Below are 23,480 nucleotides of genomic sequence, written 5' to 3' on the forward strand. Positions count from 1 at the left end.
AATTTGCCTCAATAAAGCTGCTTTTTAAAAATAATAAAACTATGATTGTCATAAGTAACAGGATTGGAAAATTATACCTATAGGAGGATGCCATGTATACTCTTTAAGGGGAGGAGGCAAAAACAGTTTAGTAAGAGACTAGGGAGGAAGGGCCAAAGAGAAGAGGGCCAATAAGCAAAAGCAGGGTAGGAATCAAAGCCCTTAAAAGAGCCCAGGGTCCCTTCCATACGCTAAAGCTATTTCTAAGACACTGTAAATGAAAGAGTAATTCATCCTCAAAATCATGGATTAAAATGCCCAGAAGGAGTTACACAATCAGTATTTACCTCAATCATGTTTTAAAAATGAAAGTGGGAATGAATCAACGAATCATGGCATCATAACATACACATCACAAATTAGACAACATCCTACATTACTGCATGTATTATACTGGACCAAGTAAAGCGAGGCAATACTAACGTAAAAGCCACAATTTAAAGGTATGACTTGTTTGTTGATCTGCAAACTTGATTCTTTCCCACGTTATTCTTTTTTTAATTTATTTATTTATTTTAATTGGAGTCTAACTACTTTACAATAATGTAGTGGTTTTCGCCATACACTGACATGAATCAGTCATGGGTGTACAAGTGTCCCCCATCCCGAAACCCCCTTCCAACATCTCTCCCCATCCCATCCCTCAGGGTTGTCCCAGTGCACCGGCTTTGAGTGCCCTGTTTCATGCATCAACCTTGGACTGTTGATCTATTTCACATATGGTAATATACATGTTTCAATGGTTTTCTCTCAAATCATCCCACCCTCACCTTCTCCCACAGAGTCCAAAAGCCTGTTCTTTACATCTATCTCTTTTTTGCTCTTGCATGTAGGGTCATTGTTACCATCTTTCTAAATTCCACATATAGGCATTAATATACTGAATTGGTGTTTTTCTTACTGACTTACTTCACTCTGTACAATAGGCTTCAATTTCATCCACCTCATTAGAACTGATTCAAATGTGTTCTTTTTAATACCTGAGTAATATTCCATTGTGTATATGTACCACAACTTTCTTATCCATTCGTCTGCCAATGGACATCTAGGTTCCTTCCATGTCCTAGCTATTGTAAACAGTGCTGTGATGAACACTGGGGTCTCTTTCAACTCTGGTTTCCTCGGCATGTATGCCTAGCAGTGGGATTACTGGGTCATAAGGCAGTTCTATTTCCAGGTTTTTAATGAATCTCCACATTGTTCTTCATAGTGGCTGCACTAGTTTGCATTCCCACCAACGGTGTAAGAGGGTTCCCTTTTCTCCACACCCTCTCCAGCATTTATTGTTTGTAGACTTTTTCATAGCAGCTGTTCTGACTGGCATGAGATGGTACCTCATTGTCCCACATTACTCTTAAACAGAACATTTTTTGCCTCCCTTTAGCCCCATTCCTTACTTTTTTTTAAGTCAATATTGGACAGTCAAAAGAATGTTATCTTCATTTGTACTAGGTAGGTTAACAAAATAATCATAAATTAAGCCTTGTTCAATGTGGCACCAGTTTTGAATAGTAAAGGTGTATAGAGTTTTAAAAGTAAATTCAAATGCTAAATACTTATTCTGCTTCAAGGGTTTTATGCTATTGATTCTGTTTGCTGTACAACTAAATGAGCTGACACACCCTTCAAAATATTTACCAATGTCACTGCTATATAATTTAGAACATAATGTCCTAACGAACAGCTGAGATATTTGGTAAATTATGGTATATGGAATCTTGCACAAAACACCTTGATAAGAAAAAGAAAGCTCTATTTGATAATGACTAAACGGAAAAATTCCAGAACGGACATTCACAACATATAGGACTTTACAGCACAGTACAATACGTAGATCAAGTGACACCTGCCAATACTCATGTTAACTTACGTTACTCTTGTGAGCGTATTTTTATTTACCTAGACTTAAGATTGGCTTCTGTTGACTTGCTGGAGTCTGTAGAAGTAGTAAAGCTATTCCAATTATGATCGGTTCAACAGGAAAATCCTAAAGGAAAAGAAGAAAAGCAAAGAGCTGAAGAAGTTTCCAAGACCCATTGATTTATAATTTGTATCTAGGAAAAGTATATTTAACATGAAATATTATAAACCTATTGTACAAAATTACTCACAGTAAGCCTGTTCTATTTAAGGAAGAGTTGTTGAATGCCACAGCAGTCACAAGTAAATTCAAAATGTTATCATATCTGGCCAAAGAGCAATAAGTTATAAACCATATTAATTCAGAGGGAAAACCTGCAGTCTTCAAAACAGTCAGTCTTTGCAAACCAATAAAAAATACCTGAAATACTTAAGAATATTTCATTTCTGGAAAGTAGCTGAATTGTCTACTTAGGTAATACAGACATCGCTCATCTATACAACTTACATAATAAATTACACTTAACAAATTTTGATAAATCATGTTATTATAATAAAAGAAACATTAGTACCAGAGAAGCAGAGATTATTTTTAAATTACAGTAACTTACTAAGTATATGTAAATATAGTAAAGCAATAACCATAGAAACTTAAGGTCATTAATTTCACCAAGTATATAAATGAAATTTAAAAAAAAGATAAAAAGCACATGTACATTAAATTCTAATAAGGAAAATACAAGTGGCATAAGATGTCATTTGAAGTTTCTAAATAAAGAAAACAATAATGTTTTATGGAACTAAAGAAGGTCCAACACCCTCTGCTAAAATCACTTCATTCTGAAATTTACAGAAGTGTCTACAATTCTGTCGGAGAAGGCAATGGTAACCCACTCCAGTACTCTTGCCTGGAAAATCCCATGGACGGAGGAGCCTGGTGGGCTGCAGTCCATGGGGTCGCTAAGAGTCGGGTACGGCTGAGTGACTTTACTTTGACTTTTCACTTTCATGCATTGGAGAAGGAAATGGCAATCCACTCCAGTATTCTTGCCTGGAGAATCCCAGGGATGGGGGAGCCTAGTGGGCTGCCATCTATGGGGTCGCACAGAGTCGGACACGACTGAAGTAACTTAGCAGCAGCTACAATTCTGTAACAAATTCTTCAGAATTCTGCAATTCTACAAGCAGAAAATTTCCCATGAATCATGAGTGTAGGCAAAAAATTAAAAAACGAAATGTGAGATAGAACTGTGTGTTAAAGACACACTAGAGAGAAATCAACTTAGTCTGACACAACTAGAGTTATATTCCTGGAGATGCCATCAACTCTGGTACAAATTACTAAATGTATATCTACATCTTCAGCTTCTCTGGTGGCTCAGTGGTAAAAAGAATCCTCCTGCCAATGAAAGAAAGACTTTAACACACAGGCTATCATTGGAAAGGCCGCCAAGTAGCTTCTCATGAGACTGGCCTGTTGAGAACAAAGGGTGGAAGAGAAAGAGCTGGAGATCAAGACACCTAAAATAAGGAAAAGTAATGGCAGAGGATGAGACTAGATGACTTTAAATTGTTCATGATTCTGAGAGGTCACAAATTTTTTGTGTGATTAGAGGGCTTCCCTGGTGACTCAAATGGTAAAAGAATCTGTCTGCAATGTAGGGGACCCAGGTTCTGTCTCTGAGTTGGAAAGATCCCCTGAAGAAGGAATGGCTACCCATTCCAGTATTCTTGCCTGGAGAATCCCACGGACAGAGGAGCTCGGTGGGTCCTTGGGGTCCCAAAGAGTCAGACACGACTGAGTTACTAACACTTCACTTCCACTGCTTTAATGAACACCTGAGAATGGTACCATTTAATGAGGTCTTTCAATAAAAGCCTGTGCTGGACATCTCATGAACACCTTCAAATACTACAGCTATCGCTATAGTGACTCATACTGCTTGCCCCAGGCCACTGAGAGATCCAGAAGTACAGGGAAGTTAAAGTCCCATAGGCCACGCCTTGACAAGTTGTTAAGAGAAGTCCAGGGATAAACACTTCCGTCTTTATTCTGGATCCTTCTGGCAGGTTCTGAAACATCTTCCATAACACTTCTTAGCATATTCCATGAGATGAACAACTGGCTCCTTACAGTAGTGGCCCACTTGATAATACTCGTACTGCCTCTCCTGCCTTTAGTATTTCACTCTTCCTGTCTCTCTCCCACTTGCTTCCTGAGATCACAGCCACAGATGGACTCCTGATGATAAGCTTTTGCCTTTGTGGAAACCCAGGTTTTGTTTTTGCCTTTAGGGATATTCAGAGTCTACTTTTTGAGGAACCAAGGCTAATTCAAGAGCCTAACTGGAGAAAAGAAGTAAAGAAACCTTTATATTGGACCACAGGTATCACTGGAGCCTTGATGACAATAAACACCTGGAGTCCTTTCGCCTCAATCAAATGAAACATAGCAGTGAGCATCAGCCGTGTTCCAGGCAGGAAGTACATATGCTGGGCTCGGGGATGCTACTGTGAACAAGAGAGCATGAAAAAGTTTTTACATTGTTGTTGGATTTTTTTTTCTTATTGTTGTTTTGCTTGTTTAGTGAAAAACAAGGAAGGAGAAAGGCCACAGCAGAGGTAAGTATCTGCAGCAGACACAACAAAGACAACAGCCCAGCTCACACAATTCCCCAGTGTCACAGCTCTGCAACCTTCCCTGCCCTCCACTCAGAGTTGACTGACCCAAGCTGGGCCAATCAGACCATTCTTCCTAGGAATCTGAGAACTTAAACCTCAGTTTAACTTAAACCTCAGTTCTTCACACAGTGAAGAAAGGTAGGGGGGACTGAGTCATCTGATGGTAATGTGTAGGGAACATAGGTTTCCAGCCTTACCAAAGCTGGGAGGTTTAGCACTCTTCACTTTGAAAGCTACCTAGTCTCCCCACAAACAATATTTTCTGTTAAGAGTACATATGCTTAGGGCTCTGTGCTTCCAATGCAGGGGGCATGGGTTCAATCACTGGTCAGGGAACTAAGGTCACACAAGTCGTGTGGTATAGCCAAAAAAAAAAAAAAAAGAGAGAAAAGAATATATATTTTGCTTGAAATGGGAAACATCTTAGGTTATGATCATTCAAATAGGCTAAAAATAGTTCAGCTAAGACCAAATACATTGAAACTAATGTAGCCTAAGAAATACATCCATTTTCAGTGTGCAATGAAATAAATCTGATATAAGAACAGAAAAGGAATAAAGAGGAAAAGACAAGTTAATGTAATATTTGAATTGAACATTTTGCTAAATTTCCTGGGGGACAGGAAATTTCATAACATAAGTATTTTAACAGTTCTACATATTTTTAATTCCTTCTAGAATTTTTAAAATATTGGGCAGATGGAAGACACAGCATAAATAAGACCTTCTCCCACAGACACCATTTCATCATTCTCAATGAAAGTATTCTGTCATTCTACATTAAAATCAAAAATATTTTTAAAATCCGACTCGAGTCAAAAATATTTGACTCAATATTTGACTCAAAAATTGACTCAAAAATATGACTCAATATTTGACTCAAAATTTGACTCAAAAATTAACTCGAGACAATGTGAATTTTAATAAGGATATTATCCATAAGAAGTTGAAATGCATCAAATATGTTTAAATCTATAAGTTCAGAATACTTTCAGAAATTAGTAAGTAAAGGGAAAGAGTCAAGCCTGTATTCTAACTTTTCTGTATAAACTCTACTACTGGACAACCAAATACTAAATGGAACCAACTACTTCTTTTAAGAGAAGTAGTCCAGCTAACAAATGAAGAAGAACAGAATTAGAACATCATTTCTTTAATTCCTAATGAATTAATGGAACTAGGCACCAGCATCAACAAATACCAACATCATAAACAGAAGAGCAACACATATTATGTGCTTCTCGATGAAAGAACACACCATGCCTTGTAGTCTTGGAAACAAAAAAATAAAACAAAAATCTGAATCTGATCAGGCCTCTATAGCTAACAACCTATGAACAGGGAGACATGTCAAAGTGCACCAAGAGATTGCAATCAGCAGGTTTCAAGATTTACAAAACTCTATAGCTCACATAAGCCAGGTTTTCCTTCTTTTTTAAAACATGTAAACAATGTACAGATATACATGGAGGTGATAAAACTATAAACAAATGTAAAGAAGATATCACTATAGAAGTCAGGATAGTCAGGGCAAGGAGGAGGTTGTGATTAGGACTGCGCTAATTAGGACTAACCCTAGGAAACTTCTAGGGTTGCCAGAAAAGCTCTATTTCTGGATTTTTTATGCTTACAAGGTTGTTTACCTTCTATGCAAAAATATATATATAATAATAATCAAATTATTTAAGGGTGCTAGTTTAAAAGGTAGATGTTTGGACCCAACCAGCCCAGCTAATTCAATATCTCTAGGGGTAGGACCTAGGCATTTGCAGTTTAAATAAAATCTGCCTAGTGATTTTGATGCACTCTAGTCTGAACAATTTGATTGGAATATAAACTTCACAGATCTTGTCTTTTTCACCTAACTGCCATAGCAAAGTACTTGCCATAAAAAACTGTCTCCTATTCACATGAATCTACACAAACAAGGAACATTATGGGTTTACCTGTTAAGTACATTACATATATGGTTAAGATAGGCAATTCCAAGTAATTTAACTATATAATATTATCTATATAGTATTTTCCACATATTATTTAGCTACAAATACTATTTATTCATATTTTATATGTATTTTATTAGTATAATATATATAAATATATTATCTATTATAGCTATTATCTAATAGGTATAACTATATATATAAAATTGATATAAAAATCTGAAAAAGTATGATTATTTTATTATATTAACTACATAATTTGTAACATCTAAGTAAGTGCTCAGTTGTGTCCAACTCTTTGCAACCCCATAAGCTGTAGCCCACCTAGCTCCTCTGCCCATGGAATTTTCCAGGCAAGAATACTGGAGTGGGGTGCCATTTCTTACTCCAGGAGATCTTCCCAACCCAGGGACCAAACCCATGCCTCTTATATCTCCTGCATTGGCAGGTGGATTCTTTACACTGTGCCACTTGGGATATGGTAATAATGTATCAGTTCAGTTCAGTCGCTCAGTCGTGTCCGACTCTTGGCCACCCCATGAATCGCAGCACGCCAGGCCTCCCTGTCCATCACCAACTCCCGGAGTTCACTCAGACTCACGTCCATCAAGTCAGTGATGCCATCCAGCCATCTCATCCTCTGTCGTCCCCTTCTCCTCCTGCCTCTAATCCGTCCCAGCATCAAAGTCTTTTCCAATGAGTCAACTCTTCACGTGACGTGGCCAAAGAATTGGAGTTTCAGCTTTAGCATCATTCCTTCCAAAGAAATCCCAGGGCTGATCTCCTTCAGAATGGACTGGTTGAATCTCCTTGCAGTCCAAGGGACTCTCAAGAGTCTTCTCCAACACCACAGTTCAAAAGCATCAATTCTTCGGCACTCAGCCTTCTTCACAGTCCAACTCTCACATCCATACATGACCACTGGAAAAACCATAGCCTTGACTAGATGGACCTTTGCTGGCAAAGTAATGTCTCTGCTTTTGAATATGCTATGTAGGTTGGTCATAACTTTCCTTCCAAGGAGTAAGCGCCTTCTAATTTCATGGCTGCCGTCATCATCTGCAGTGATTTTGGAGCCCCAAAAAATAAAGTCTGACACTGTTTCTACTGTTTCCCTATCTATTACCCATGAAGTGATGGGACCTGATGCCATGATCTTCATTTTCTGAATATTGAGCTTTAAGCCAGCTTTTTCACTCTCCACTTTCACTTTCATCAAGAGGCTCTTTAGTTCCTCTTCACTTTATGCCATAAGGGTGGTGTCATCTGCATATCTGAGGTTATTGATATTTCTCCCGGCAATCTTGATTCCAGCTTGTGTTTCTTCCAGTCCAGCGTTTCTCATGACGTACTCTGCATACAAGTTAAATAAGCAGGGTGACAATATACAGCCTTGAAGTACTCTTTTTCCTATTTGGAACCAGTCTGTTGTTCCATGTCCAGTTCTAACTGTTGCTTCCTGACCTGCATACAGATTTCTCGGGAGGCAGCTCAGGTGGTCTGGTATTCCCATCTCTTTCAGAATTTTCCACAGTTTCTTGTGATCCACACAGTCAAAGGCTTTGGCATAGTCAATAAAGCAGAAATAGATGTTTTTCTGGAACTCTCTTGCTTTTTCCATGATCCAGCGGATGTTGGCAATTTGATCTCTGGTTCCTCTGCCTTTTCTAAAACCAGCTTAAACATCAGGAACTACACAATCAGAACAACAATTGAATCAACAGATGCAGAATTGGAGAGCCGAATGTAAATTATACGTGTATTTTCCACCTCTCAGAGAGTTGGCACCCCTAATTCCCATGTTGTTCAAGGGTCAAATGAATTCTTCCATTGTTTTTCAGTCATTCAGTTGTGTCTGAATTTTTGTTACCTTATGAACTGTAGCATGCCAGTCTTCCCTGTCCTTCACTATCTCCGGAGTTTGCTCAAATTTATATCCAATGAGTCAGTGATGCCATCCAACCATCTCGTCCTCTGTAGTCCCCTTCTCTTCCTCCCTCAATCTTTCTGTGCATCAGGGTCTTTTCCAATGAGTCAGCTCTTTGCACCACATGGCCAAATTATTGGAGCTTCAGCATCAGTCCTTCCAATAAATATTCAGGATTGATTTCCTCTAGGATTGACTGGTTTTATCTCCTTGCAGTCCAAGGGACTCTCAAGAGTTTTCTCCAACATCACAAAAAGCATCAATTCTTTGGCACTCAGCCTTCTTTATAGTCCAACTCTCACATCCATACATGACCAGCGGAAAAAGCTTTGACTCGATGGACCTTTGTCGGCAAAGTAACATCTCTGCTTTTTAATATGCTGTCTAGGTTTGTCATAGCTTTTCTTCCAAGAAGCAAGCGTCTTTTAATTTCATTTCCTTGGAGCCCAAAAAAATAAACTCTCTCACTCTTTCCATTGCTTCCCCCACTATTTCCCGTGAAATAATGGAACTGGATGCCATGATCTTCATTTTTGAATGTTGAGCTTTAAGCCAGCTTTTTCACTCTCCTCTTTCACTTTCATCAAGAGGCTTTTTAGTTCTTCTTCGCTTTCTGCCATAAGGGTGGTGTCATCTGCATATCTGAGGTTATTGATATTTCTCCCCGCAATCTTGATTTCAACTTGTGCTTCATCCAGCCCAGCATTTCTCATGATGTACTCTCCATATAAGTTAAATAAGCAGGGTGACAATATACAACCTTGATGTACTCCTTTCCCAATTTAGAGCCAGTCCATTGTTCCATGTCCAGTTCTAACAGCTGCTTCTTGACCTGCATACAGGTTTCTTAGGAGGCAGGTCAGGTGGTCTGGTATTCCCATCTCTTAAAGAATTTTCCACAGTGGTTGTAATCCACACAGTCAAAGGCTTTAGCGTAGTCAGTCAGTGAAACAAAAGTAGGTATCTTTCTGGAATTCTCTTGCTTTTTCTATGATCCAACAGATGTTGGCATTTTGATGTCTGGTTCCTCTGCATTTTCTGAATCCAACCTGTACACCTGGAAGTTGTTGGTTCACATACTGTTGAAGCCTCGCTTGGAGTATTTTGAGCATTACATAGGGTGTAGCATGTAAGTGTTGAATATTTGTGTCCTACATGAGTAAATGAATAACTATCACTGTGGTAGACCCTTAACTGATGCTCCAAACAGTATGTAATGACTCATTTTTATAATAAATGATAATAGCAGCATTATATTACTGGGCTTCCCTGGTGGCTCAGATGATAAAGAATCTGCCTGCTATGTGGGAGACCCAAGTTCAATCCCTGGTCGGGAAGATCCCCTGGAGAAGGGAATCGCTACCCACTCTAGTTTTCTTGCCTGGAAAATTCCATAGAAAGAGGAGCCCAGCAAACTACAGTCCATGGGGTCACAAAAGTATGATCTAATAGTATTAGATAAAAAAAGCCTTTGATATGCAATAAAGTAAAAGAGTATATTCACCTTGCTACTAAAAGACCAATGTAAGTGATAACTGATATTAAAACTTCTTACTATCCTTACCTCCTTTAGAAGTTCAACACTGTGCTCTAAAAGGTGAATTAAAGATGAGCATTCCCCAGTTATGTTTAAGCTGACTTCACAGACACATAGCAGCTGAAGGGTCAGCTGGGTAAGCTGAATTTTCCAGAAAACAGGATAACGCAAAAGGTTTAAGTATACTTCTTCAATAAACAGCATCACTTCTGTTGTCTGTATCAAATCTTTGATCTGAGAAACAATCATTATAGGATATTAAAATAAATACACAAACCAAAGGATAATTTAACTTATACAAGAAGCTTACCAATAAATTATTTTTTCTCTAAACCTATAAAGACTTAAAAGAAATGAAGAAATTTATGTAACTCAAAGACAGTTAAACCATACAACTCTGCCTTCTCCTATTGTCACTAACTGAAACACAATTTGCCACTGTTTTTGTTACTGCTGGCTGGCACAAATTCTTCTCATTTATTTTTCTAACTACTCTCAGTGCAGACTTTAAAAGACAAATTACATGACAGTACCACATGTTGGAGTAAATAAATTAAAGTTGGTTTTGAATCCTTCAAATGAACTTGCCTTTCTATAATTCCAACATAGTTACCTGCAAGAAAAGCGTTAGTATGTTATTCTAATGCACTGCTAAGCCCTCCATCTGCAAGAAATTTGTTCAGACAACCTTAACTGAGAGCATCATTTCCAAACATGGCAGATGCAGTGAAAGACCATATTCAAATAGTAGAGTGTCTTCTCAACTGGCTAATGTATTAGATAGGAAGGACTTGAATGCTCTTGAAAATCCCATTTCAATTCAAACCCAGCTGTTCTGATCAAAATTCTGGAGTTAGTACTAAGGATATGGTCCTACTCACAGACACACTGGCATTTCCCAGAGATTACAAACAATGAACCATCTGCTTCAATCAGGAGCCTTGTGTCTGTTAAATTCATCAAGAGGAAAGCCTACAGTTGGCCAGCTGTACCTTTCACCCAGCCGTTACCACCATAGTAACCCCAAAAGACTGTAAGTTATACACAGAAAAATTAATTTCTAACAAATAAAAAGAAAAAAGCTATTAAAAGATCAAGGGGGAGGAGACAGCAGAAAATACTAAGTTATTAAGAAAATATGTGAACAGTTCAGTAGCCAAATTATTTTACTCCTTTGCAAACATATAAAGGAGTATATTTGCAAAGGCAAAAGGCCACCAAGAATTGAAAGGGATTTAAAACAAAGTAAAGCCTCGTGCTTATTTGACAACATACTTCTTTGAGTGCATTTTTTTCTACATACTTAAAATTTTCTATAATAAAAAAAATTTTTCAAGACCGTCTCAGTAACTTCACATTAAAGGCTTTCCAATCTTTAGCATTACCAAAGTTCTTAACAAGATTTCTTTGTAAGTAACGGTTTCTCTTTATGTTGAAATAGACCATGTGCAATGAATAATATGTGAGATGACAAGTCACAATTAAAAAGAACGACTGGGACCAAAGTGAGTAGTGAAGTTTAAGGCAGGTAAAAACACAATTCCATAAATACAATATGAAAGAACTGAAGTGAGAAAAAAAGAAATAGGAGTTCCACTGGTCAGCATCTCACTGACTTATGGATCAACAGTGTGATGGCTATTTCTACGGAAAAACTTTTAATTATATGATTGTTTTGAAATGCTCCATATGGATCAGACCACATCTACAGTACTACATTCAGCTCTAAAAAGAACATTTTCTGGGACGACCCAGAGGGATGGTATGGGGAGGGAGGAGGGAGGAGGGTTCGGGATGGGGAACACATGTATACCTGTGGCGGATTCATTTTGATATTTGGCAAAACTAATACAATTATGTAAAGTTTAAAAATAAAATAAAATTAGAAAAAAAAAAAAAGAACATTTTCTAATAATACATTCTCAACACCAACAGACTATAGAAATTCCCCCAAAGAACAGTTAAAAGTCAAAACCATTTCATGCAGAAAAGTAAAGAAATTGATGAAAAGAAAGAACAGAGGAAGGGAGTAAAGGATTAAAAGGAAGAAAAGGAAGGAAGAAATGTATAGGATAGAATTCAGATAAGCTGTTTAAAAAGCTTATTTCATTTTGTTTTGAGAAGAACAGAGACTAATGGGTAATCTTAGGAAAATGCAGGTCAATTAGAAGTATTTGCTAAAAAAAAGTATATAAAAAACGGTTGCCTTGCAAAATAGCATGCTTCCTACCACTGAAATATTTAATTAGTCATGGGATGGTTGTCTCTTAAAGAGTATAACAAATACATATAATTAGTGGGAAAATGAATTACACCACCAAGATCCCTCCCAGCTCTGCTCTTCATTCCAATAAAACTGATTTGTTAATAATTAAATGTATTTATGTCACTAGTCCCACTAGTTCCAAATGACGGATCTGGATTTTTCTTCTCATCTACCGTGACTAAATATATTAACAAGCCACAGATTCCCAGGTGGCACTAGTGGTAAAGAACCTGCCTGTCAATTCAGGAAACCTAAGAGACACAGGTTCCATCCCTGGGTCAGGAAAATCTGCTGGAGGAAGGTAAAGCAACCCATTCCAGTATTCTAGCCTAGAGAATCCCATTGATAGAGCAGCCTGGCGGGCTATGCTCCATGGGGTCTCAAAGAGTCAGACACGATTGAAGTGACTTAGCACGCATGCACAGATTTCTGAAAATACTTCACAAAACACACTTCTAGAAGTATTTAGGCTTGTTAATATAGGTTGATGACAGTGAAGGCGAACATCTACCAAAGAGCACAGAACAGGGTAATACAAGCATGCTACGGAACAAGTGTATCCTAGTGCTATGTGTTCTGCACATACACTGCTTTATTGGCCACACAAAACAAAAGCTTTGAAAAAGCCACAGGGGAATTCACTTTAATTAACTTTTCTCTGCCTTGATTGCAGCAAAGTCTGATTATGAGTCACAAAAGATTCACTCTAGTCACTCCTTGATAACACAAACTTGAAACAGGTCATCTGTGACCTCAGGTGATCACCTTGAAAAATATTCACAAATTCCCTCCCATTGGCTAAGCAGCATGGAACTCAGATTGTAGGCAAACAACAAACTAGATGGTGAGATGGGATAAATGAATATTATATTCAAATTGCAACAATCTGGCAACTGAAATTTAAAAAAAATCTGTAGTTACAGAGATATTAGCTTAAATTTATCATTCCTCTTAACTCCCTAAGCATTCTGTCCTTACCTCTATTATACAACTTTGTCCATCTACTTTGAATTATAAGAATATATATACCTGTTTTAGCTCCCTTACTAGACTATGGTCTTTCTAAGAATAGGATCCATACAGGTCACCACATACGCTATAAGGAAACTTTTGAAAACTAGAATCTAGCCAGCACTCAGACAGTCAAGCCCCCAGGGCTGTATGTACCCAGAGAGATGTCTTTTTCCAACTTACACAAAAAGTACTTTTTTTTTTTTTTTTAACTTATAACCCTCTCAGTGTCCAGCACAAGGGGAAACTCAGTTCAAAATTATTTTCCCCGAGGAGTCCTCTTTAAAGTTTTCATTCCTACTAATCCTAAAATGGTTTATGTTGATTTGCATTTCTGTGAATTTAGTTAACATTGTATATATCAGAGTGAAATCTAGATTTGTTTCCATTATTATCTCCAAAACCCAGAAAGTGTTTCTAGAGCTGTTTGCCATATCACACAGGTTCTATTTTATGTACTTATTAATTAAGTACAATCAATACTTATTAATTCAGGTGCCATGTTAATGAAAGAGGAGAAAAGGCCTTACCTGCAAACATGGAACCATGTCACAACACAGTTGTAGTATCTGTTGTTCCAATATTGATGGTTGTTCCTTGTCACAAGGGACCCGGGGTTTAAGTAAGACTTTGAGCAGAGTTAATCTGAGTTTAGCATATTCTTGTAACTGGGGTGGTTCACAATATAGATACCATAGAAATGGCGCCATAATTTGGATACACGAAACTTCAGACCTGCAAGTAAGTCATGTAACGTAGAAGCCAGTCACTGAATTACACAGAGTACCAACCAGGTAAGTGTCAAGCATCAACTTAGAGTTCATGACATGTCATGAACTATGATACCATTGAGTGTACCTTTTTTATCATGACTCTTCTATTCTACCATGACCCACCTAAACTCATGCCAAACAGTTGTTTCTACACTGGGGAGAATGACTTAATACCTGGAGCCCATAAGCCTGATGCCCAGGACTAAGAGGGTCTACTTGCACACTAAAATAGCATCTACAGCTCCAGGACCAGTCTTTAGTGAACATGAGAATCATCTGAGAACCTTTTGAGAATTTTAGACATCAGGATCCATTTTTCCAAGAGTATGATACAAGCATGCAGTTTTGGAAAAGCTCAATAGGTAAGGTAATAGGTAAGGTCCTAAGTAAAATACAAAACAAAACTCATACAGACATCCAAGAAGATGACCGACAGTTAATATTTACTTGTCAACTTGTCAGCACTTAGGGTGTGCATGTTACTACACTTGGTGCCTTTAAATTCAATCAACCTTTACCACAACCCTACGAAATAAAAATATTATTATCCCATTATGCAGACACAGAAACTGAGGCAGACAGAAGTGAAGTAATTTGCCAAGTCCTCCTAAGTTTTTCCCACTCAAAGGAGGAAGACTTTACAAATCTTTCATATCTATTTAGATTATAATACATCCCTATAACTCCAAGTCCAAAGTCACTAAAATGCCAGAATGACCTTTCAGAGATAAAAATTTGATCATGCCATTAATCAGTTTGACAGAGTTTATGCTTAAGATAAAGTATTCACAAACCCTTCATAATTTGACCTCTATCTTCTAATTTCATTTCTTCTTCCTCTCCACTCTCTGCTGAACTACACTAAATTTAGTTCTGATCATCAGTCAAGTCATCCGGGTTTTCTTCTCACCTGCTATTACATTCATCTGTAATACTCTCCCCTTTCTCCTTTTCCTGATCCTTCCTCTGCCTAATTTCTATCATCTTTCAGTTCTCCCCTTTAAAAGGACTTCCTGAGGGCCTTCCCTGACACACACAGCCTTGGTCAAATCCCCATTGTGTGCTTGCACAGCATAATGACTTTATTGTCATTATTTATTTATATCTCCATCCCCTGCTAGACTATTAGTCAATAAGGGCATGAATCATGGGTTATCTGTTTAATGCTCTATTACCAATAAGCATACACTAGGCCCTCAGAGATGCTCAATCATTAAATTAATTGATTCATTTACACTGTCATAGAGTAGTTTTATAATTAGCATGCATTGATTAAATATCATGATTTTATTTTAATATATTTCATACTTATTATCAATAAGTTATTATTAGATAAGATACAAAGATGAAACAGGCATTATCTATCCTTAAGAAGCATGTAGTCTAACAGGGACCATCAGCTCTGTTACTGGACTAGAGAATACAAAGTGCAAAAGGTGCTAAAAGAAAGGTATAAGGTGCAATACTTAATGGACAAAATGGTATTTAAATCATGACTGATGACATTAATTTTATAATGCTATACATTCCACAGCAATGTGATTTCAAAACACCATTAATACTAATAAAAAGTTAAAAGTTACCAAATTGATAAGATTTAACCTAGTCTTCATTCATTTATTTGCTTCACAAAATTTACTAAGCTCCTACAGATATCTTCACTCTTCTACGTGCTAGAAACAAAACTAAACACATGCTCTGACAGAGCTCATAATCTGGAGGAAGTTTTTTTTTTCCCCTCATCAGCATCAATATTTACACAATCTATAAAAAAAAAAAAAAAAAAAGGACTTGTGAGTTCATAATTATTAATGAAACATTAATAATTGTCTTTATCACAATACCTACTATAGGAAACTAAAAAAGGTTTCATATAGATCAAGCAAGTAGATGATGTATATATGGATTAGACTATGAAACAGAAAAGAGACTTAAAATACATTGTTCCCCCATCTCTCTCCAATAATGTACTCCCCAAAGAATAAATACTAGCCAGGTGGTAAACAACAGTTATAACTGGACATGGAACAACAGACTGGTACCAAATAGGAAAAGGAGTATGTCAAGGCTGTATATTGTCACCCTGCTTATTTAACTTATATGCAGAGTACATCATGAGAAACGCTGGGCTGGAAGAAGCACAAGCTGGAATCAAGATTGCCAGGAGAAATATCAATAACCTCAGATATGCAGATGTCACCACCCTTATGGCAGAAAGTGAAGAAGAACTAAAGAGCCTCTTGATGAAAGTGAAAGAGGAGAGTGAAAAATTTGGCTTAAAGCTCAACATTCAGAAAACTAAGATCATGGTGCCCGGCCCCAGCACTTCATGGCAAATAGATGGGAAAACAGCGGAAACAGTGGCTGACTTTATTTTTGAGGGCTCCAAAATCACTGCAGATGGTGATTGCAGCCATGAAATTAAAAGATGCTTACTCCTTAGAAGGAAAGTTATGAACAACCTAGACAGCATATTCAAAAGCAGAGACATTACTTTGCCAACAAAGGTTTCTCTAGTCAAGGCTATGGTTTTTCCAGTGGTCATGTATGGATGCGAGAGTTGGATTGTGAAGAAGGCTGAGCACCGAAGAATTGATGCTTTTGAATTGTGGTGTTGGAGAAGACTCTTGAGAGTCCCTTGGACTGCAAGGAGATCCAACCAGTCCATCCTAAAGGAAATCAGTCCTGAGTGTTCATTGGAAGGAGTGATGTTGAAGCTGAAACTCCAATACTTTGGCCACCTGATGTGAAGAGCTAACTCATTGGAAAAGACCCTGATGCAGGGAAAGATTGAAGGCGTGAGGAGAAGGGCATGACAGAGGATGAGATGGTTGGATGGCATCACCGACTCAATGGTCATGAGTTTGAGTAAACTCTGGAAGTTGGTGATGGACAGGGAGGCCTGGCATGCTGCAATCCATGGGGTCTCAAAGAGTCAGACACGACTGAGCAACTGAACTGAACTGAACTGAAGTGATGTGCGATCTGATGATTAACTATCAATGCTGTGGAGTATGAAATCAACTGGTCTTAAGGAGGAAAGGAAAATAAAACAGATAACCTGAAATCCCAAAGTGACTAAGAATGTTTTAAAATGTAACCCATTGTGCATGTTTACAAACAAGGCTTTCACATGTATGTTCAACAAGGAGGGAGAAATAGTGGGAAAAGACTTGGAATAAGAGTCAAAAGACTGAGGCTTAGGGCCCAACTCTGCCAACTGACTAGCCACGTGACCTTGAGCAAATCATTCAGTGTTGCTCTCCTTAGTTCCCTCTCTAAAAAACTATGTGTTAGCCTAGTTAATCTTGACAAAGCCACACTTAAAGTCCATGTGTGTTAGTTGCTCAGTCATGCCCGACTCTTTACAACCCCATGGACTATATAGCTCGCCAGACTCCTCTGTCCATGGGATTCTCCAGGCAAGAATCCTGGAGTGGGCTGCCATTTCCTTCTCCAAAACACCATGACATCCTTGTCAATTTACCCAATTCTTAGTTCTATAGAGATGAAATCTTGACATCAGAGGCCTTCTACAAATGAGTGCAGAATTTAACTAAAGAATCACGTCCCCAAAAATCTAGCATGAAGATACACTGCTATTTCAGGACATCTACATTCTATTAAAAATGAAACCAAACAGCTATTCTAACCAACAATTCCTAAGATAGAAAGGTCTAGGAATACTAGCTATCTTCACAATATTTTGCCTCCTTCCTGTAGTTGTGAATCACCATTTATATTCTTACTAAATTACCCAATTTCCTTCATTATCTTCTAAATGTAAAAACTACTAATCTAACTCACTCTAAAATTAAATCTCAGGAAACTAACAGTCTGCTGAAAATGCAACCAAAATTATCAATTTCATCCTGCAAAAAATAGTCTCATGGTGCAAAAGTAGAAATGAGACAACTGAAATTCTTTGCAAAGAAATATAAAATTACTTAGAACTTCTAAAAAGCTCTAGATAGCATACTGTAACACCTCAGAATGCAAATGAAAGGATTAAGTCATTAAAAGCTTATCAGTAAATAAATCAAAATCAAAAAATAATCTTTTCTCCTTATGAACATCTGGACATTATCATTAGAACTACTTCCAAATTCCAAAATAATACTCCTTTGACATAAAAACAACTAAAATGTAATTTAATTATTTGCTAACTGAAGCATGAGACAAGTGAGATATTTGTAAGGATTACCCTAAAAAGAAGCTTAATAACAGATTTGGCACATAAACAGCACATCTTTTATAAAATATCCCAATCTATTTAACAAGAAAAATTTCATTAAACATCTGTTTATAAATTTGTTAATTTTGCTTTCTGACATGGATGAACAAAGACTTTTTTAGTAAATATTAATATCTTATCTTTGAAAATGCAGTCATGGGTGAGGGAAGAGAAGATGATAATGTTTATTTTAAGATATTTATTCAATTGTTACACAGATTTTTCTCACTGGCAGATTCCAAGCTTCTCTGTATCTCTTTAAAGCTTCTTCTGACAGTATATCCTACCTGGAAATTCTATCTAAAATTGAAGTTAAAGACTCCAAAATGGAATTCTAATAAATTGTATCTACAGGATATTCTAAGACCTTCAAGAACAAGAACACATGAATATAGCTAGTGTGGTAAATGTAGCTCAAGCATTGGACTACATGGTCAATGGTACTATCCTATCATGACCTAGTATAGAAGTACTAAGTAAGCAGTTAGATATTATATTTTAGGAGCCACTTTACAACCCACTGCCTGGGCCCCACCAATCTAGGAGCCTCCTGTGTAATACATATATATACTTTGAACATTTGTAAGCACCTAAACTGTCCCAGGCATTGTTTTTTTTTTTTTTTTCTAGGCACTGTTAACATAAAGAATACTAAGACACAGTTCCTGCCCTCAAGAAAGTTTCAGTTAATGGAGGATAATAATCATAAGACAATGTAATAAATATAATGATGTCAGAAATCACAACTAAAGTTATTAATTTAGCTTGTGATAAGTAAACACTTCCTGGGAGAGACAATACCTAAAAAGAGATTTAAAATAGAGAAAGTAATCAAGAAAGGGCTAGTTAGACAAGGGATGGCACCCCACTCCAGTACTCTTGCCTGGAAAATCCCATGGATGGAAGAGCCTGGTGGGCTGCAGTCCATGGGGTCACTAAGAGTCAAACACGACTGAGCGACTTCACTTTCACTTTTCACTTTCATGCATTGGAGAAGGAAGTGGCAATCCACTCCAGTGTTCTTGCCTGGAGAATCCCAGGGACGGGGGAGCCTGGCGGGCTGCCATCTATGGGGTCACACAGAGTCAGACACGACTGAAGCGACTTAGCAGCAGCAGTGATGAGATTCAAGACAGTAATGTAGAAATTAATAAGCAAAAGAAGAGGCAAGGGAATAGCACTTCTTGCTGTGTGGAACCAAAGCAAGTCACTGTATTGCTGAATATGGAATTCATAAATCATGAGATAAAGAAAGGAGAAAATAAAATTGGTGAAACCGATCATACACAGAGCCTAGTATATGACATAACAGATCTCATCCTGTAGCCTAGGGATTTTTCAGCTAGTCCGGAGACCAAACTATTGTTTTCCAATAGAAAGCTGCTGTGAGATATCAACACATTATTAAAAAAAAAAAAAGAAGAAGAAGAAAACAGTGTATAAAAACAGAGCTGGGACTTCCCTGGCTGTCCAGTGGTTAAGACCTCACTTTTGAATGCAGGAGATATGTGTTCAATCCTGGTCAGAGTGCTAAGATCCCACATGCATTATGGCCAAAAACCCAAAACATAAAACAGAAGCAGTATTGTTACAAATTCAAGAAAGACTTTAAAAATGGTCCACATCAAATTAAAAAACAAAAACAAAACTTAAAATAAAAAAAGCTGAAACAGTGTGAGGGTGTTTCCGTGTTTAGCCTCTACATGTGCAAGTCCAGTTTGAAAATCACAGCGATGGTGACCTAAGCTAGGCAGTGATACAAAGATCTGCTCTCCCGATACGTCACCCTGATGGATGGTTTAGAGAATGGCCTTGAGTAGGATGAGATGGAAGGCAGAGCTGCCAGTTAAGAACAGGTGGCAACAGTCACAGCAAGAGATGACCACCTGAGCTAATGCCATGGTAACAGAATGGGAGAAAGCTTTGAAGACCATCAGAAGGCAGAAGGCCTTGGTGAAGCTAAACTAACGGCACATATGGTGGTCATCTGGTCCCAGTCGGCAATCCTGTTTAATCCCAACTGGCACTGGTTTCTAATGGAGAGATTAACTCACTAATCAATTTCCAGCAGGAAGACCTGTCATCCATATGTACTATGTAGTAGCTTACTGAATATTTCCAATCAACCTTCCCAACTATCCAATGCTTAGCTTCTTTAACAGTAGCTATTCTCATGGTCAATATTTCAACAATCAATAAAACTGGTAGGATTTTTTTCTCTCAAATAGAAAACAGAAAACTGTATCCTGCTCTAAGACATTTCTGCAGGAGAAAACATTACAATCAAAGCAGCTTAAAAGAAAAACTCTAAAATTAGCATATACTATTCCATCTCCCTAATTTATTTTATTTTATATTACCTTTCAAGGCATTGTTGGAAAAAAGCTGTCAGCTGCTGCAAAATGACTGGCCAGCAATCAGGTCTGTGCTCAAGAACAGTGATCAAAGGCTGAGGATGGTTTCTGAAAAACACACAAAGTAAGACTGGAAGCTGTCATTTCAGGATATACATTTTTAATATCCAAATATAACAAGAGAAAAAGCCATTGACATCTAGAAACTTTTTTTCCAGGATTCACAGTTGTCACAGAATCCTCATTTGCTGCATTTGTTGCAGAGTTGGCTCATTAGAACTATTTTTTTTTTAATTTGTTTTCCAGAAAAAAGAACCTGAGTCTTAGAGATCCAAATTTGACAGCAGTCTTTGTTATCTAATAGCTCTATGACTTTGGCCAAGCTCCTCAATCCAGTACCTCTCTCATTATCCACTCCCTTGATTCCCTGATTCTTGGAAATCTCCTCTTCCTGCTGATGAATCTCTTTCCAGACCTGAAAGATACCATCTCCTCTAACACTGTCCCAACCTATAAGCACCATCTCTCTGCCTCTGTGGGGCTTCACTGGTGGCTCAGCGGTAAAGAATACACCTGTAAAGCAGGAAACGTGGGCTTGATCCCTGGGTCAGGAAGATCCCCTGGTAAAGGGGATGGCAACACACTCCAGTATTCTTGCCTGGGAAATTCCATGGACAGAGAAGCCTGGCAGGCTACAGTCCATGGAGTCGCAAAGAGTCTGACACAAATGAACAATTAAACAACAGCTCTGTCTCTGTTCCCATTTACCCCCATTCTTCTCAATATCTAGCTCTGTGTTCCCCCAATATACTTTAGGTAAGGGAAAAAGAAAATATTTCTCCCATCTCAAATAACAAACTCTGCAAATTATAAATTCTGAAAATTTCTATTGAACAAGGACAAATCTTTTTATCTGGGCTCCATCAATCAAGATACCAAAAAGACTATAGAAAAGATCTGAAATGTGAAGGATTCTCAAATAATGGGGTTAAAAAAAGAAAAGGAAAAAAGACAAACAAATTATTCTAAGTAGTATAAAAAAGTCTACTGGAAATTATAAATTCATTAGCTCTTTAAACTATGAAGTACTACACAAAGAATCTTCAGTTATTAGTGACGTGGCTTTTTCCTCCAAGAAAAAATTTTTAATTAAAAATGCTGCTGCTGCTGCTGCTAAGTTGCTTCAGTCGTGTCTGACTCTGTGCGACCCCACAGACAGCAGCCCATCAGGCTCCCCCATCCCTGGGATTCTCCAGGCAAGAACACTGGAGTGGGTTGCTATTTCCTTCTCCAATGCATGAAAGTGAAAAGTGAAAGTGAAGTCGCTCAGTCATGTCCCGACTCTTTGCGACCCCATGGACTGCAGCCTACCAGGCTCCTCCGTCCATGCCATTGCCTTCTCCAATTAAAAATGCTACTTATTTTTTTAATGAAGTATAGCTGATTTACAATATTGTGTTAGTTTCAGGTATACAAAAAATGATTCAGTTATACCTACATATATACAAATTCTTTTTTTATTCTTTTCCATTATAGTTTATTATAAGATATTGAACATCGTTTCCCATGCTATTCAGTAAATCCTACTGTTTATCTATTTTATATATAGTAATATGCATCTATTAATCCCATACTCCCAATTTATCCCTCCCTTATCCTTTCCTGTTTGTCAACCATAGTTTGTTTTCTGTGTCTGTGAAAATACTTCTGTTTTGTACATAAGTTCATTAGTACTATTTTTTAGATTTCACATATAAGTGATATCATATAATATTTGTCTTTCTGACTTCATTTATAGAACAATCTCTAGGTTGATCAATGGTGCTGCAAATGGTATTATTTCACTCTTTTTTTATTCTGTTTTTAACTTTTTATCTTACATTGCAGAATAGTTTATTAAGAATATTTTGGTAGTTTCAGGTGTACAGCAAAGTGATTCAGTTATATATATATATACATGTGTCTATTTTCTCAAATTAAAAAAAAATTTTTTAATGCTATTTGAAATTCACACCATATAGATGCATCTATCTTTTTTACATAAAAAGAATTATATACATAATTTTAATTCAATAATACAGCACTAGAAATGTTTAAAAAAAAAAGAAAGAAAAAGATCAGACCATCAGTCACACTCAAATGATTTTTTAAAACTGCCTTCTTGGTGGTTCTCAAAACGTGATCGCCTTCCCAGCAATATCAGCATCACCTGGGAACTTGTTAGAAATGAAAATAAATTCTCAGGCCTCAGCCAGACCTAATAAACAGCTCTCCAGACAATTCTGATGCACTGCTATAAAGCAGTGCTACTCAGCCCGGTTGTGAGCTAGATTCATCTGTGGAGCTCTTTTTAAAATACGAGTGCCCAGGCTTCAGTTATACCGGGGTTGCTAGGAGTGGAGCCCATGCACTAGTAATTTTAAAAAATTCTTCTAGCAATTCTGATGTGTTGCCAGAGTTGAAAACTGGTACAAGTTAAAAACCACATAAGAGGGAGGTTTGTAGTTGGGAAGTTTTCTAATTTTTTTTTTTCTCTCTCTTAAACAGAAAATTATGGCAGATACTTCACACTGAAACACTCATGTTAAACACCTCTCTGACACTACTACACAGTTTCTGGATATTATAACACCATCTCTCTATTCTCTCCTCAACCTCACCTAATCTATCAGCCACTAACTTCAAATGCTGGCAAGCTCCTGTTTGTTAAAGCACAGGCTATTTCTGAGTGATCAGATTATTGCCATTGCTAAAGGACTGCTCCAAGCAACTCTTTATGCCAAAACTTAAAAATCCTATCGAAATCACATTTCCAAATTCCAAACTCCTTGGCAGTTAATCCTATCTAGAATCT

General features: G+C 37.4%; 1 protein-coding gene across 4 annotated transcripts in view; it reads right to left on the minus strand.

Moving 5' to 3' along the window:
- The window catches only part of FOCAD (focadhesin), a 302,497-nt gene that overhangs the window by 208,090 nt on the left and 70,927 nt on the right, over nucleotides 1-23,480 (minus strand). For all 4 annotated transcript variants that reach the window (XM_019965885.2, XM_070794470.1, XM_070794471.1 and 1 more), the window contains 4 exons: nucleotides 20,633-20,734; nucleotides 13,796-14,000; nucleotides 10,016-10,222; nucleotides 1,939-2,026 (listed from right to left, as the gene is read on the minus strand). In XM_019965885.2, coding sequence (XP_019821444.2) covers nucleotides 1,939-2,026; nucleotides 10,016-10,222; nucleotides 13,796-14,000; nucleotides 20,633-20,734 — 602 coding nt within the window. The remainder of the gene's footprint in view (nucleotides 1-1,938; nucleotides 2,027-10,015; nucleotides 10,223-13,795; nucleotides 14,001-20,632; nucleotides 20,735-23,480) is intronic.

Source organism: Bos indicus, chromosome 8 (genome assembly GCF_029378745.1).
Source record: "Bos indicus isolate NIAB-ARS_2022 breed Sahiwal x Tharparkar chromosome 8, NIAB-ARS_B.indTharparkar_mat_pri_1.0, whole genome shotgun sequence".
Taxonomy (NCBI): Eukaryota; Metazoa; Chordata; class Mammalia; order Artiodactyla; family Bovidae; genus Bos; species Bos indicus.